This window comes from Eupeodes corollae, chromosome 3 (assembly GCF_945859685.1).
Source record: "Eupeodes corollae chromosome 3, idEupCoro1.1, whole genome shotgun sequence".
Classification (NCBI taxonomy): domain Eukaryota; kingdom Metazoa; phylum Arthropoda; class Insecta; order Diptera; family Syrphidae; genus Eupeodes; species Eupeodes corollae.
Window position 1 is genome coordinate 10,253,623 of NC_079149.1, and position 15,909 is coordinate 10,269,531.

The following is a 15,909-nucleotide window of genomic DNA, read 5'->3' on the forward strand; positions in this document are numbered from 1 at the left end:
GCTTATGTAAACAAAATTTCAATTAGTTGCGTAAACCTCACAACTAAAATGAAATTGAAATGAAATCCTTGGAAAAAGGTGTAAGAAAACATACAAAATGTAACATAACAACAACATTTAAAAATAAAGAAGATATGTAAATATTTTATTTCATTTGCAACACTGATGCAGACGAATTTACTATAATAAAGTTGAATATGTTTGCCTTCATTATAATAATGTTAATATCTTCTGCATTTTGGTCTTGTCACTTTATCTCACAACCCATAGAGGAAATATTTTATAATATATTTCCTCTATGTCACAACCATTAATTGTATATGTAGTATTCCTTTTTGCAGAAATCAAATAAAGATACATGTAAACCAACCTTTAAAAACATTTAAACAATTTTTGATTTGTTTTATTTGTAATTAAGCAAAGTGACATAGTTCAAAATGCTATAAAATTCAATCTAAAATTATAAAAATCAATTTATTAACATATATCTCCTTTCTTCCGATGCAACGAAAAGAAGTTTAGTATAAATGCACTTCTGTAGAAACTCAAATGTAAATCACGTATAGTCTGCTCAGACCCTAATTATAAACAACTCTATCTGGCAGTGCTTTATTGTTATTCACATTTTTCCTTTAATTTTCTTCCTAAACACAACAAAACACTTTGTTTACGAAAATTTCCTCAAAACAAATCAACCGAATTATTTAAGAAACGTCAAAAATCACGTAAAATTTTTGACATTTCCTTCCACTGCTGCACCACACGTGGATTGATGTGTTTGCAATAGTTTTACATTTTTTAAAAAAAGAATTTCAAATTTACTTCACTAAAAAACTAAAATTCTGCATACAAATTATATGAAATTCAAATTGAAGTCAACATGGATGAAAAACGTAAAACAAAAGAAACAAACACCTTTCGGGTAAGTGAACTTTTCAAATTATTTCCAAGGCTCTGTATTCAAGAAGCATTGCGCTACTTTTTAGTTTAAATCATTTGCCGATCGAGTAACCGAAATCGACATCCGTCGCTCGGCCCTCTACCACATTGGCCATGTCAACGAGGAACTTCCCGAAGACGATGAGACTTACTTCCATCAGACCATCAAGAAGTGGAGTGTCCTCAATTTGACCGATGAATTCAATCAATTTAGCAAGAAGTGCAATGGCATCGTGACTCTGCCACAATTACTCCACAAGAAGGACTTTGTTGTGGATCATCTGCTGGAGAAACTGTCGACAGCCACTAATTTATCACTCCAGCCGCTGCTTGAGATCTTGGTCGTGTTGGGGCGGGATCTGCGCGAGGAGTTCTATGCGTATTTTCAGCGAATACTCGATAGACTCATCTGTCTGCTGAACACCAAAGATCCCGACCAACTAGAATGGACGCTCATATGCCTGGCTTATCTCTTCAAGACGATGAAACCGTTTCTCAAGCGAAACATCGGTGTGGTCTTCCATGCCATTCTGCCGCTCCTCGATGAGAATCGCTACTCCGAAGATGTGACCAATTTCGCAGTTGAATGCTTCTCTTTCATCGCCAGAGATCTTAAAGACTATGGAAAACTTCTGGATATCATTCTAGGAACTGTGGAAAAAGAACAGCTCCAAAGTATTCAAGGCTGTGGGAGGTTGTTCTTTGAGATTGTTCGCGGTGTTAAAGGTCTTTTCCATAGCATCGCTGATAAATTCCTTGAATTTCTCTTCGAGAGTGTCCTTAAGACCGAACAGAAGCGCCGCCAAGACCTCCTCTTCGAAGTCGTCTCCACGACAGTTGGTGAAATCCTGAAATTCATCCACCCCCACAACATTGGTCTACTGTGGGTAGTATTTTGTCGAGTGGTTAACTCCGGATTGGGAGGAAATAATGTAAATTCTTTGATCCTCCTCATGTCACAAGCAGCACAATGGAGAGATGGTCGATTCTTGGCCGAAATGGACACACTCGTTCCGACAATTCTCAAAGTAATCGACTCATCCTCTGAGGACGATCGAATCCTTCTCGATAACATTTGCACTCTGGTCAGCGTGATTCTTCTATCGACCAATGCCAAAGTCTCCCAACTCGACACCAGTCGCATGATCAGAAAAATGATGCAAATAAGTCAACGTGAGATCTACGAAACCTTCATAATCCGAATTTCCACTCACACACAATTCGAGATTTTAGTCTTGCCCGATCTGTTGAAGTTCTTCGAAAGCAACTTCGATCAACAAAGTCTGGAATTGATGGCTCAAATTGTTCTACAAAAATCTCCACTTGTAAAAAATGGCCAAAAATTGGGTGAATGGAAGAAATACCCACTCCAGATGAAAAAACAAGACACATTAAACAGATTCGAGAAGATTTTCAAGGACTATACTGGACAAGAATGTGAGACAGATGAAGAATTCTTCTTGAGCCTTATCCTAGCTCCTCACATTGTGGGTCTTGATTTGAAGGTCGTCCAAGTGAAATGTCAGAAACTCATTCGAGAAATTGTCGAAGCACAAGACCAGAACGAAAAAGCGTTGTTTAAATTATCATTACTCATTGAGACGAGTATACACTTGGAATCCACTTGGAAGGACAATATTTTGGGACAGATTGTAACCTTCATCCTGCCCCACTGCAGAAGCTGCAACTCCGCTCTGGAAATTCTTGATCAAATCTGCGCCCTCAAGCCAAATGTCGTCAAATCCAATGACAAGGTCCATGAAGTCTTGGCCAGCTTACTTAGCTCCCGATCCATTGATATTCGTCTCCTAAGCTCACACTGTCTCTATTCCATCAACAAGTCCAACCCAAGTAGCCCCTACAAACTTTTCTATGACACCGAGAGCATCGAACCCACCGTCCATACCTACAGGGAGCAAATACTATTGCTTCAGAAGCTCGAGACAAGTGGTGAGTTCTTTAAATCCATCAAAGAGAATCACTTCAAAGTTGACACTCTGAGATTCCTCATGGGAATGCTCTATCACAATTTCAAGTTCCTGTGGGAGCCGGTTCTTAAACTTATCCAAGATTACTCCAAGGAGCTAGCGATTGCAGATTTTTGGGAAGTTTATAAACAAAAACTTGACGAAACAGCTGAAGAAATTGCCAATTTGGACAAAGGATTAAAATCCAAACCAGTTGAATTCTACTGGAAAAGTTCAGCCCTGAGCTCGTTGCAATCGGCTGGAAACAAGGAATCCTCAAGACAGGAACTGATCAACTATAGAAACCTGATTTGGAGCAAGATCTCAAGCTATGGACAGATCAGAGAGGTGAAGAATCGTGAATTGGTGACAATGTTTTTGCAATTTGTCCACGATGAGTACAAAGCCAATCAACAGAAGAAACTCTTCACCTGGGACATTTCTCAAGACGATGACAAACAAAGCCCCGATGATGACGATGAAGATGATGATGAAATGGAGGTGACTACAAGTAGTAGAAAGAAACCATCGACATCCACCAAGATGATTGTGTCGACATTGACGAGTAAAATGGGAATTTTCGTGAATCAACCAAATCCCAAAGCCCTACATAGAGAGCCTGAGTTGTATGGCTTCTATATGGAACTGCTCTCAGGAAACGATCCTGCCTTGCAGAAGCTCGCCCTAGATTGTGTCATGGCCTACAAACATAAGTCCATCATGCCCTACAAGGATCATCTCTATGCGCTGATCGATGAAAAGAAATACCGAGATGAGTTGACTAGCTTCAAGATCCATCAAGCCGCTGGAACAATCCAAGACGAACATCGTGAGGAACTCATGAAGATTCTCCTCCGGATTCTCTACGGAAAGATGACCACCAAGACGACTCAGAAGAATGTGAGTAGCCAGGTGCGGAAGGGCATCATTTTGAGATTTCTAGGTGGGTGTTCAACCGAGGAGATCCTGTGGTTCCTTAAGATGGCTTTTGGTATGTACGATCAGATTATCGAAGCTGATCTGGAGGACATTCCCAACAAAGTCAAAGAACACTTTAATGTAACTGCAGTGTGGTCACCAAAGAAACTCCAGAGCACCATAAACCTGCTCGAACTCATCCGCAAACAATTCGGTGGTCTTATGAAGGAAGACTTCCTCATCTACATGCTCAAGTTGATAACTTTCGTTGGAAGCGTTTGCAAAGAAGTGATAACTAAAGCCTCTGATGAGGAAGCTCATATTCATCCCAAGATGTCGACGATATTCAAGAACGTCAAGAACACAGCCCTTTTGAGTTTGGTGAACTTCTTTGAGCATTTCCAGAGCTTTGGCTGGACCAAGAGTCAGATGGCTACTCTAGCGGAGATATTTGTTTGGGGAACCATTGAGAAACTCCCTCAAGACAGTATTCACTCACCCACACCCGTGCTGAAGCTCCTCCTGCAATGGGCTGAAATTCCAAAGCTCTATGGCTATCTCTCGACGCAGCGGAATGGAGCTACACCGTTCCAATATATCGTTGAATTGCTGCTGAATGAAAAATCCAAGCCCCCGGTTCGGAAGCCAATCATGGGAATCATTGAGAAACTTCTTACCGTTCAGGCCGAGGATCAGGAGGTGGATGGGGTCGAAGTGATAAGACCGCACATTTTACAGATCCTCAAACGTCTAAAGATGAATTTCAGCTCCAGTGGCAAAAACTCTCGTCGTCGCACGAATCTGGACAAGAGGGATCTTAATATTCTCTCACAGCTCACTCAGCATGTTGATGATGCCGAGACCTGTGACAGCCTTCTTCAGCTTTTGTTGCCAATCTTGATTAGCCAGAGCAGCACTTCGGAGGAGGTGGTGTGCCAAGTTATTACCACCCTCTCGAACCTCATTAAGAAGCTGGATGAGCCTGAGTCGTATCTGCGAAAGATAGCTCCTCTCTTTGAACAGGTTCAGGAGGTGTCTGCCCGAAAGATGCTCTGTCAACTCCTGATTGACATTGGAAAGAGAAGAGCGGCGGTGAAGGAAACAGCTTACATCATAAGAGCATTGAACGCCTGGGATAAACGATGGGTCGAGCAACCGGACTATGATAAGCGATTGGATGCCCTCAAGGCCATCAACGGGAAACTTGAAGACGAATCGATTGGAGGAGTTGATTTGGATCTTGGAGTTCTGGTGATTTACAATTGCTTCCATTTCATCAAATACGACAAGGACATGGGATTGAGGGACAATGCCTGTGAGCATCTTCGACTTCTGGTGCCGAAATTGATCAAGAAATACGAGTCAAGTCGAAAGGACATCGATTACCTGGTGGGCGACATCCTCCTGAACCTGATTCGGAGAGCTATCAGGGATAGCAATGAGAATGTCCACAACGAAGGCATCCGACTGCTGGGTGAGATGGTGAGGCAGTGTTCCAGCGCCCACCAAGTTCTTGTTGATATGAAAGATTTGGCCGACGCGCAAGATCCAGAAGTTGATTTCTTCGAGAATATGACTCATCTCCAGAGTCATCGACACGGCAGGGCATTGTTGAAGTTCTGTAGCGTAGCCAAAACTCTGACAGTGGCTCCGAACCAGAGGACTCTGATGCAATTCATTATGCCACTGGCTTCGAGGTATTTACTGAATGAGAAACATGCCGCCAAGCATACTCTGGTCGATGCGGCCATAGAAGCTCTGGGAACTGTTTGTCAGCTCCTACCATGGCAGCATTATCAAGCTGTGCTGAAGTTGTACCTGCAGAAGATGAGAACCAGCCAAGAACACCAAAAACACTGCGTCAGGATTGTTGTGCGGATATTGGACGCTTTTCACTTCGACCTCTCCCAGGCGTCGGGAGACAAAAGTTCGTTGGAAGCTTTGAAAGTCAAACTGCTTGAGGAGAAGCCAAAAGAAGAGCGAATCGAGAAGACAGTGAAAAAAGAAGAAGAAGAAGATGACGAAGGATCTGGCGAGGAAGAAGAGGTAGATTCAGATTTAGATGAAATCGAAGACGAAGAAGATGAAGAGGAGGAGCATAAACCGGCGAAGATAGCAATCCTGGACAGCCTGACGGTGTTGCACAAGAACTCTGCCAAGCGAGTAATGCAGACAATCGCCACCATTTTGATACCAACTCTCAATCGATCCATTACCGAGAAAAGTTCCTACGATGGCAAACACAAAATAAATCGCAAGCGTTTCAGCTTCGAACGTGAAGAAGAAGAGATTCAAAGAGTTCCAATTGGTTTGGCTCTTGTGAAACTTATGCAAAAGCTTCCCAAAGAAGTGTTGGACACAAGTCTGCCTGGGGTCTTCATGAAAGTTTGTACATTCCTTAAGTCACCATTGAAGTCGGTGCGAATGCTCACCAGGGATATCTTGAAGAAGATCATGTTGACTCTTGGTGCTAGTTATTTGGCCATGTTGCTGGACCATTTGACGAGTTTACTGACTCGGGGATTCCAAGTCCACGTCCTCTCGGTGACAGTTCATGGGATTTTGGATGCTCTGAGGGACATTATCAGGCCTGGCGACATCGAAGCGTGTTTGAGTAATATTTTGGAAGTCACCCTGAATGACATTTTTGGAGAATTGGCAGCCGAGAAGGAAATCGAAAAAATTACAGCCCACACTCCGGAGGCAAAGCCAAGCTCGAAGAGTTATCTGGTTCTGCATATAATTTCAAGAAATATTCAAGAATCTTGTCTGCTAGACATTCTTGTGCCATTCAAAGACTACCTGGCCAAGAGTCAATCGAAGAAGATGACCTCGAAGATTCAAGACTGCTTCCAGAAAATCGTCACCGGATTAGTTGAGAATCCTCACATATCCCGAGAATCCCTATTGATTTTTGTCTACGGAACAATGTCCGAAAGCATTCCCGATCTGCTTCCCGGTGTCGAGACGAAGCCTCTAAGTGAGAACGAAAAGGAGAAAATGCGTCGAGCACGTCCGGACTGTTTCATCATTCAACCAGAGCCTAAATTCCGTGCAGGCGCCTTGCGGAAGAATGTGAAGAACAATGCCCAAGCAAATGCACATATCCTCATTGAATTCGGTCTGGAGATGCTTCACATTGTCCTCAAACGAAAGAAGCTCTCCGAAATTGCCTACGAACCGTTTTTGAATCCCGTCCTGCCACTAATTCGAGACTCCCTCAAGAGCACCCACATTCGAGTCACCACCTTTGCCCTGAAATGTGTTACATCGATTTGGAATGAAGCCTACGAGCTGCCGGAATTCAAGAACTACCTCGACGACATTGTCGGTAGGTTGTTTGAAATCTTGCAAAACTTCTCTACCTTTGGAGCGACCAAGCAGGAGGAGAACTTCCAGTTGGTGAAGAACGCCTTCAAGTGTGTTGTGGCTCTGTTGAGGAAGTGCACGGAATACAAGTTGAATGAGGTTCAAATCGATCAGTTGATCTACTACATCGAACATGATCTCCATGAGGGTGGAAATCAGACCATGGCGTTCTCGCTCCTCAAGGCACTGGTCAATAGAAAGGTGGACACTAAGGAAATGCACGAAATTATGATAAAGCTACGAGAGATAACGATTGTGTCTCCATCCGACTTTGCCAGAGATGAGTCGCGGGCCATTCTGATGACCTACATGATGGAGTACACCCTGAAGAACCGAGTCGAGAGCTATTTGAAGTTCTTCAGCCGACAACTGGATTACTCGCTTCCGAGTGGACGATTATCAGCCATACAGTTTCTGAACACAATCATCAAGAAGTATCCGCAGAATGTGCTCGCCAAGAAGGCAGAGTTCATATTTGTCTCACTTGGAGCTCGGCTGGTTAACGATGACATGTCGGAATGTAGGAAAGCTGTCGCTGAGTGTATTGAACTGCTGATAGGTCGTTTGGAGATGGGGACACGCCAGGCTCTCTTCGATGTGACCTTGCTCTTCTTCACCGCCGACAAGCCGTCTGTTAGGGAAATGGCGGCGATGTTGTGTTCGAGGTTCCTGGCCACAGAAAAGGAAGAATTTGAGCCGCGAGTGAAAGTTGTCCTACCATCGTTAATCGGTCGTCTCATGTTAAATAATCCAAATGCTCCAGGTCGGTTTGTGAGGGCTCCAGGTGGAGGAAGTATTGATGACTCAGAAGAGCCAATACACCATAAACAAAAAGGTAAAAACGGCAAGAGATTCCATAAACCTCCGGCGTTGACCGAAGAGCAAATCGAGCTGAATGAAGCGATAAAGCAGCGAGAGATCGACCACGAACTAATCCAGATGCAGAATTGTATTTTGAAAATCCTGGAGTACTGCCCAGATGTCTTGAATAAAGAGGACTTTAATGTGCTGATCGATGAATTGGCAAATGAATCACAAAAGCTACTTGGCTACGAACACGAATGGGTTCGTGTTAATTCGGCCAAGATCCTGGCCATCATCTTATCCACTTATGACTTTTCACTCGTTGGCCAAATCATAACAAAGACTGCGAAAAAAGAAGACACTCAGAGGGATTACGTTTATTTGAATCCGAAAAACGATATCAAGAGTTTGGTGTTGGATTTGTGTGCGCAAGTTGTGCCCGGCGAGACGAATCCACAAATGATGGACGAGATTGTTAAGGTGTTCCTCTTTGTGGCCAATATGCTGAGGGATGTCCCATTCAATGGGGTGGGTGTGAAAGTGAAGAACGAAGATGACGACGAAGATGAAGATGAGATCGAAGATCTTCAGAACGATCGAAGTAAGATAAATCTTGCTTGGTTGGCGAAGAATATGAGGTTTTTGGCCAACAAAGAATTGGTTTTGGCTTCCCATAGTTGCATAGCGGTAAGTTCACATTTTGTTTTTGTATAATGTTAAAATTTAATGATAATTTTTTTTTGGTTTCTTAGAGATCAGCTATCTTCACTCTCATCGAAGGTCTGATAACTCTTCTGGAGACCGACACTGTGAATAAACTTGCTCATAGTGTTCTTTCGATACTTCTTCGAGAAATGTCGGAAGAAGATCTCAATGTCGATCCTCAACTAAGGCAACAAGCTATAAGAGTTGGTAGTAAATTACGCAAACGCATAGGATCCGATGTCTATGATAAGCTTAGATCGAGTCTTCAAATGAGACTAATGATGCGTAGAGCAGAGAGGAAGAAGCTTATAGCACAAGAGAAAATAAACGATCCAGTGAGAGCGGCTAAGAGGAAAATTAGCATACAAGAGAGGAAAAAGGCTTCAAAGAAACGTAGGGTAGATGTGATTCGAGGAAAAGCTGAGGGTAAGAAGAAGAGGAAGCGAAAAGCTGAAGAAGATATCTTTTAGTTTTTTTTTCTTAGTAATTTTAAGATTTTTTAGTTTGACGTAATAAAAAATATTTGTAAATATTTTTTCTTAAGTTACATTTTATGCATTTTTACTTTTTTTTCTCGGAGACATGGCAACCAGACTAGAGAAGGTATCGTTTTGCTTTTTCTTATATTTTTCTAGCAAAATTTTGTTTGTTAATTTATAAGAAAAGGCTTAAGAAAAATTTGTATTACGAATAACTTAAATAGACCTACAGACTGCGGTCGGCTTTTGTTTAATATATAATACGTACAGTTAGTTAAGTTATATTAGGCTCTGATGATTGTACCTAAAATCAACTTATTAAAGTGTAATCTTACTTCAGCTCTCTACTTTTAAATGTACAGTGTCGTTTTCGATATAGAAATGTTGCTACGGCTATGACCAAAAAATTAGGAATCTAATTTAATTTGTATAGGCAACATTGTATAGTTCATATATTTACATATACGACTATTTCCAAATTATTTTATGCATAATATAAATTGGACACAAGATCACCCAGTAAGATGTATTATGCCACCACCTTCAAGTTTGAAAATTGGTTTTATGAGCTTGGTTTGATTGCTCTTACATTGGGCGACAATTGCATATTCTATAGAGATTGTGTGTTAAGATCAACCCTCTGCAAAATACAAAGAACAGTTCTAGCGGGTATGGTATAGTAAATATAAGATACAGCACTATTAGAACAGCAAATACTAAGGTCTTTACACCATGTTGGGGTAGTCTTCAGGACTATGATTTTGATTAAGTTTACCTTAAGTCTATGACTGAAGATTTGATTTGAAAACGGAATATTTCTTATTATAACACTAGTTGGATAAGTTGTAGGTAGTGGCATGATTGTTAGTGCATTGGACTGTCATGTCAGAGGTCTTGGGTTCGATCGCCATCTAAATTTTTTTTTTCATGGTAACTGCCTCTTGTGAGGAATTGACAAATTCTCCAAGAGTTATTTTTGGCACGAAAAGTACTTTCTCAAATTAGCAGTTCGGATTCGGGTTTAAACTGGGATTTCCATCCCTGACAACAGTACTCGCACACAGGAATGGTTGAGAGTTGTAAGTCACTAGGCCCTAGTTCTCAACGGACTGTTGCGCCACCCAATTTATTTATTTTATTTATGTAGTTGGCAAAATTAAGATTTGTTTTGTTCTGTCGCACAAACAAAACAATATTTTTTTAAGGATTAAGTTTTCCTAAATTCAAATACCGCCTTATAATTTTTCTATTCGCTCAAAACTAAGATTTTTTTTCGAAAATTTTGTTTGTTCGAATTTGAAGGGGGATCATTGTATTTGGACATTAAAAAACTAAGTTATCTGGTCTACAAAATATGCTTCAACAGTTTGAATTTAAGTATGATTTGGCTTATTATGCTATAGACTATATTAAAAAGTGTCACCGATAAGTGGCGATCCTTGAGAAATCCATTTTTTAATACTTTTAATACCGCTATATTGAAGAATATCAGTTATGCTTGATTCTAAATTTTATAGATCTTAAATAGGATTTTATGTAAAAGAAAATGTTTGATTCAACTTTCCATTGTTTGAGATTTCAACTAATAGGATTGATTACTTGAGATGGAGCAAGGATTCAGTAGAGCCTCTTCAATTCTTGAAGTCTTTTTTTTGTACATATACCAGAGCGGAGGTTATGTAAACAGGTGTTGAGTTCTAGAAAACTGATTTCTTTTTGTATGCATTTAGAGTTCATTCTTTGTTTGAATGCAAAAGCCAAACAATTTTTACTAGAAAACTAGCGGCTCGGTACGTGCTTCGCTACGTATAAGGAATAGTAATAAAAAAAATGATTATTAAGTTCATTTATTCAAACAAAAAAATATTTTAAATTGCTAGCTATTTAAAAGTCCAAATGACCCAAGTGATATATTGTTTATATTATATTTATCAGCAAAGAGTAAAAACTATATAGGTTAGTCTAAAACATTTGGATAAACAATATTTTTAGTTTTACCATTATGAGCATGAATAAATAAACAGTTGGGTGTACCGACTATGGAACAGGGAACATAAAATTGGCCATGTGAAAAATATTTTTTCTCCAAATTAACACCACAAACGTGAATTGTTTACCCTTGGGCCTTATTTATGGAGATCGCAAATGATAAACGCACAGGATATTGTAATCTTTCGCATTCAAATGGCATATCAGTTGGAATCATAGGGATACGCTTTATCAAACACACTTCTCCTTTTGAGTTACCAGTTAAGATTGTAGCTTCAGTCAAATTTGGCAATAATTTTTTCAATGCCAATATGGTGCAATTACACAGTTTTAGTGGATTAATGTTTCGCAATAATATAATGAAAAAAACAATTTTCAGATACAGTACAATACGGTTTCAATGAATTTAAAAAATTCAACTGGGTAATTCATTGCCTCATCTTGATTTATAACACTGTCAATTGATTTATGTGTCGTGACTACACCTGCCTGATGAGTGATATGAATGTTTTTCGATGTTAAAATGTCGCGTTCTCTCAACCAATCATGAGTTCTGTAATTCTGAAGAATAAAAAACATTCAATCAAACCATCTGTAGATTGCGAAATTGTACACAAATTGTTCGGTAAAGTGATCAAACTTGTTCTTTTTGAGACTTAAAAAAATTGTAATGTGTTGTTTTCAATAAAAAAAATTTAAGTATCAAAAACAAAATCACATTTTCGAAAAGAACGAACAGTCCCGTTCCGTAATTTCTTCACAATACCGTGTTCTCTGAAAATAACGGTACCCGTAGCGGTATATTAGAAGTGTTATGTTGAGATAGTTGAGGTAGTACCCGTGGCATGATGGTTAGTGCGTTGGACTGTCATGCCAGAGGTCTTGGGTTCGATCCCTGCCTATGCCACCAAAAGTCTTTTCACGGGTACTGCCTCTTGCGAGGATTTGACAAATTCTCCAAGAGTAACTCTTGTCATGAAAAAGTGCTTCTCGAATTAGCCGTTCGGATTCGGCATATAAACTGTAGGTCCCTTCCTTTCCTTTCCTGACAACATTACTCGCACACAGGAATGGTTGAGAGTTGTAAGTCACTAGGCCCTGGTTCTCAACGGACTGTTGCGCCACCCAATTTATTTTTTTATTTATGTTGAGATAGCATAATTTGCACTCTTTTAACTGCAACCAAGTTGTTGCTGCAAACATATTCAAATCAATTATTCGGAAGGCTTTTATAATGGGCAAAAGCTACGATACTGCTTCCAGAGAAACTATTATTGAGCTGTTGAAGCTAAAATGTATATTTTTAGTTCAATTAAGCATTTTCAGACATTTGAGAAAATTGAAAATATGCCGCGAAAAAAGATGGTAAAATTTCCCACCAGGTTGATTGGAAAACATGTAGGCTGGCAAAAAGAAACCTCCATGGAAATTAAACTCTAGATTTTCAATAAGGTAGAAGCTCTGATCTTTACTAACACCATAAGAAGATGATTGGTTGAATATGGGTTGCATGGTCGAGTTTTACGCAAGAATCCATTAGGTACAATGACGCAACATAAGCTAAGAATTTAGTGCGCAAGATCACACATCGACTGGACAACGAACAAATGGAAGTATGTATATTGTGTGCAATTATGAAACGAAAATAAATCGGATGGAGAAAGATGGCGCATGCCAAAGGAAACAGCTTTCAATCCAAAATCCGTTATTCCGTTTTGCCAGTAGTCAAGCATGGAGCTGACTTGACCAACGTTTGGGTTTGTTTTTCCTGAATTGGCATTGGAATAACCCATTGAATTAACCAGTTGACAGTTTTAAAGTACGTAGACATTGGGCAGGTTCAGGTGACATAAGGGGCTTGAAAGTAAAGGCCCAACTATAATAGACAAAAGCTAGCACATGCGCGCATAAGTAAACGTGTGAATACAAAGAATCTCAATACCGGTGAAAATAATAGAGTCTAGCTCCGTTTCGTTCAATTTTTCTCAGTTTCGTTAACTTAAGCACACTTAAGCAAGAGCGATCCCAGTCGCCCGCCGCATACGTAAAATCTGACATGTAGATACGTGAGCAAAATTTCATTATGGTAATTTCGCAAACTTAAGTGAATTTTCGTTGGGTTTTTGACATAAGCTTATGTTTGCTTATGCCTATTATAGTTGGGCCTTAAGGCAAGTTTCTAATATCTGATTAACCAGCTGCCAAAAATATGCCTTCTAATAAAGGCAACTTTATTGGAAAGTTGTCTGGAAAGTTAGTCAAGAAAAATCTCCCTAACTTTCAAGTCAAGTCAACTTATGTCAAAATGACAACTGATCATATTTTTTCATTCAAGTGATAGCTGAGCTTTACTACTCTATAATTTATTTCTTTTCTACACAATTTAATTTAATGTTTTCTGTAAAAGGGTTTCTTCTAAATTTAAAAAAGAAATATGTATTATTTCTTTACAATACAAAAGACAAATCGTAATCGACTTGTAGCTTGTCTGAGGAGTGTTATGTAGACAGTAATGTGTTTAGTAGTTCTTGTACTATGAACTTAAAGTAAAAATTTGTGAAGTAAATTTGTGAATTTGAAATTCATGAAATTCAATTGGAGATGAAGTTCCTTATGTTGACTGAACCTGCCCATTCTAAAGGAAAGACTTGTGAATTGGACGATGGAATTTTTAGCAAGAAGCGAGCGAGGGAGGGAGTTCCACAAACGAATAGAATGCACGAATAGAATGAACTGGAGCTCAGATACAAGGAATGAGTAACGTACTTGGATAAGGTCGCATGATCTTAAAGTGTATTTTATTATATAAGTATTCAGGTTGATGTGATTGTATATTGACTTAGAAAAACTTGAGATGAGGTCATAACTGTTGAATGCAACTCTAAGTTTTTGCTTGTGTTCGAAGTCACAATTATTACTAAACAGCTCGCAACAGAAAAGCATAAGGGGTACTAATAACGGTTGGTCAATATTAAGCGTGTTTTCAAAGGGGATATGTGATGAGACACCCAGAGCAGTCTTAGACCTCCATATACCTTACCTAGCGTTGGATTAATATGAGTGTTCCAACTTAGTGTTTTATTAAATGTAAGCCCAAGATTTTTTCAGAATCGACGAAATCGATAGCACAGTTTAAATAAAAAAAATCTGGAAAATATGGGTATCCGTTATTATTCTAGAGATGACTAAGCATTTAGTTTTTTTATACCATTCTCTAGCATGCCTAGTTGAAAACTGTTGTACAATTGAACGTCGTCTGCATGCATGTGCACAGAAGAGTTCAGTGGACATGACGGAAGATCATTCATATACATCGAGAACAGTAAAGGGCCCAAAATAGAGCCGTGAGGGACCTCTCTGCAGAGGAAGAAAAGTAGACATAACATTGTTAGCAAAAATTGCCTGAGATCTACCGGTTAAGTAGGAGAGAATAAGCTTAACAGATGCAAAAGACAAATGAAATTGACCTTTAAGTTGTTCACAAAGTATAAAATGGTTGACGGTATCAAATGCCTTTGAAAAGTCCAGAAGCGTTAATATAGTCACTTTATCATTATCTAATTCATTTCTGATATTTTTAACGACGTCTATTAAAGCTGTAGTACAGCTGTGTTTAGGGTAAAAGCCTGATTGATTGATACACATCAATTTATTACTTGTGAGAAAATTTCTTATTCGGTTATTTATCAGTTTCTCCAAGACATTCGAAAGAAAAGGTAATATAGCTATAGGTCGATAATCATCTCCATTACGATTTTTGGGAATTGGTATTATCTTCGCTTGCTTCCAAATAGAAGGGAAAGTACAAGTCATAAATACATATATTTTTAAAATTGTAAAAATGTATTTGACTATATACGGAAGAATGGCTTTAAGAACTGGATGGATGCCATCAGTTCCAATAAATTAGATTTAACACCTAGAACACTATCCCAAACATCGTAGTTACTAACAGGCAAGAAGCAAAAATTATTCAAAGATGAACCATCATATATCATTTCTGTAAACTCATAGGTTCGGGTTTGAACACCTGACGAGTTCAAGGTAACAAATTTATTATTAAGCTCGTTACAATCAATAGAAATAATCTTGTTGCTTATTTGCTTGCCTACACCGATTTCCTTCAAATTCTTCCACAGTTTGTCTTTTGTTAAAGAAGGATTAAGTTTTGGAGCATAAAACTTTTGCTTTGCTTCCCAAATAAGTCATATTACTCTATTTCTTAAAATGTTGTATTAATTATGCAATGGTTCAAGCCAAAAGATTGTCCATCGCTTATTTGCAAAATTTCGTTCCCTTATTTGATCCTTAATAAAGTTGCTAAACCACGGCTGGTCTTTCTTACTAGCTTGCTTAGTAACAAGTAGAACATTGAGGTTGAAGGGAAAATCAATATTATTATTAAATTATATGTATATTCGGTACCACTCAATATGATTCAAATCAGTTTCTAGTTGCCGCCTGTTAACATTTTTAAAATCTTTATAGCAGTAAGTTGAAGAAGAAACCATAGGTAAACATTCAAATGTAAGGTAAATTAAATCATGACTAGAGAAGTATGATGAAGACAGTTGGTCGTAAAGAAGAACCTTCTCAATGTGGCTTACAAAAAACATCAAGTAATCTACTGCCGTGTCTGTTGAAATCTCCCGCAGCAATTATGAACGGAGACAGAAAAGTTAACTCGTCTAATACACTCACCGAAATAATTATAAAGGCAGTATGATTTTTCGAAGTAA

At 39.0% G+C, this 15,909-nt stretch overlaps 1 protein-coding gene across 1 annotated transcript; it reads left to right on the forward strand.

The window, feature by feature from the left end:
- The first annotated feature begins 764 nt into the window (after positions 1–764).
- Positions 765–9,245, forward strand: LOC129949271 (small subunit processome component 20 homolog). Its single transcript, XM_056060625.1, has 3 exons — positions 765–922; positions 987–8,684; positions 8,750–9,245. The coding sequence occupies exons 1-3, from the start codon at positions 881–883 to the stop codon at positions 9,170–9,172; spliced, it is 8,163 nt and encodes a 2,720-aa protein (XP_055916600.1). The 5' UTR covers positions 765–880; the 3' UTR covers positions 9,173–9,245.
- Positions 9,246–15,909: the final 6,664 nt, after the last annotated feature.

What these genes read in the sequence shown, in the direction of transcription:
- LOC129949271 (XM_056060625.1), top strand. Translation starts at nt 881, where the DNA reads ATGGATGAAAAACGTAAAACAAAAGAAACAAACACCTTTCGG. An exon ending in AAGAAACAAACACCTTTCGG is followed by an intron (nt 923 to 986) that starts GTAAGTGAACTT and finishes GCTACTTTTTAG; the next exon opens with TTTAAATCATTTGCCGATCG. An exon ending in CTTCCCATAGTTGCATAGCG is followed by an intron (nt 8,685 to 8,749) that starts GTAAGTTCACAT and finishes TTGGTTTCTTAG; the next exon opens with AGATCAGCTATCTTCACTCT.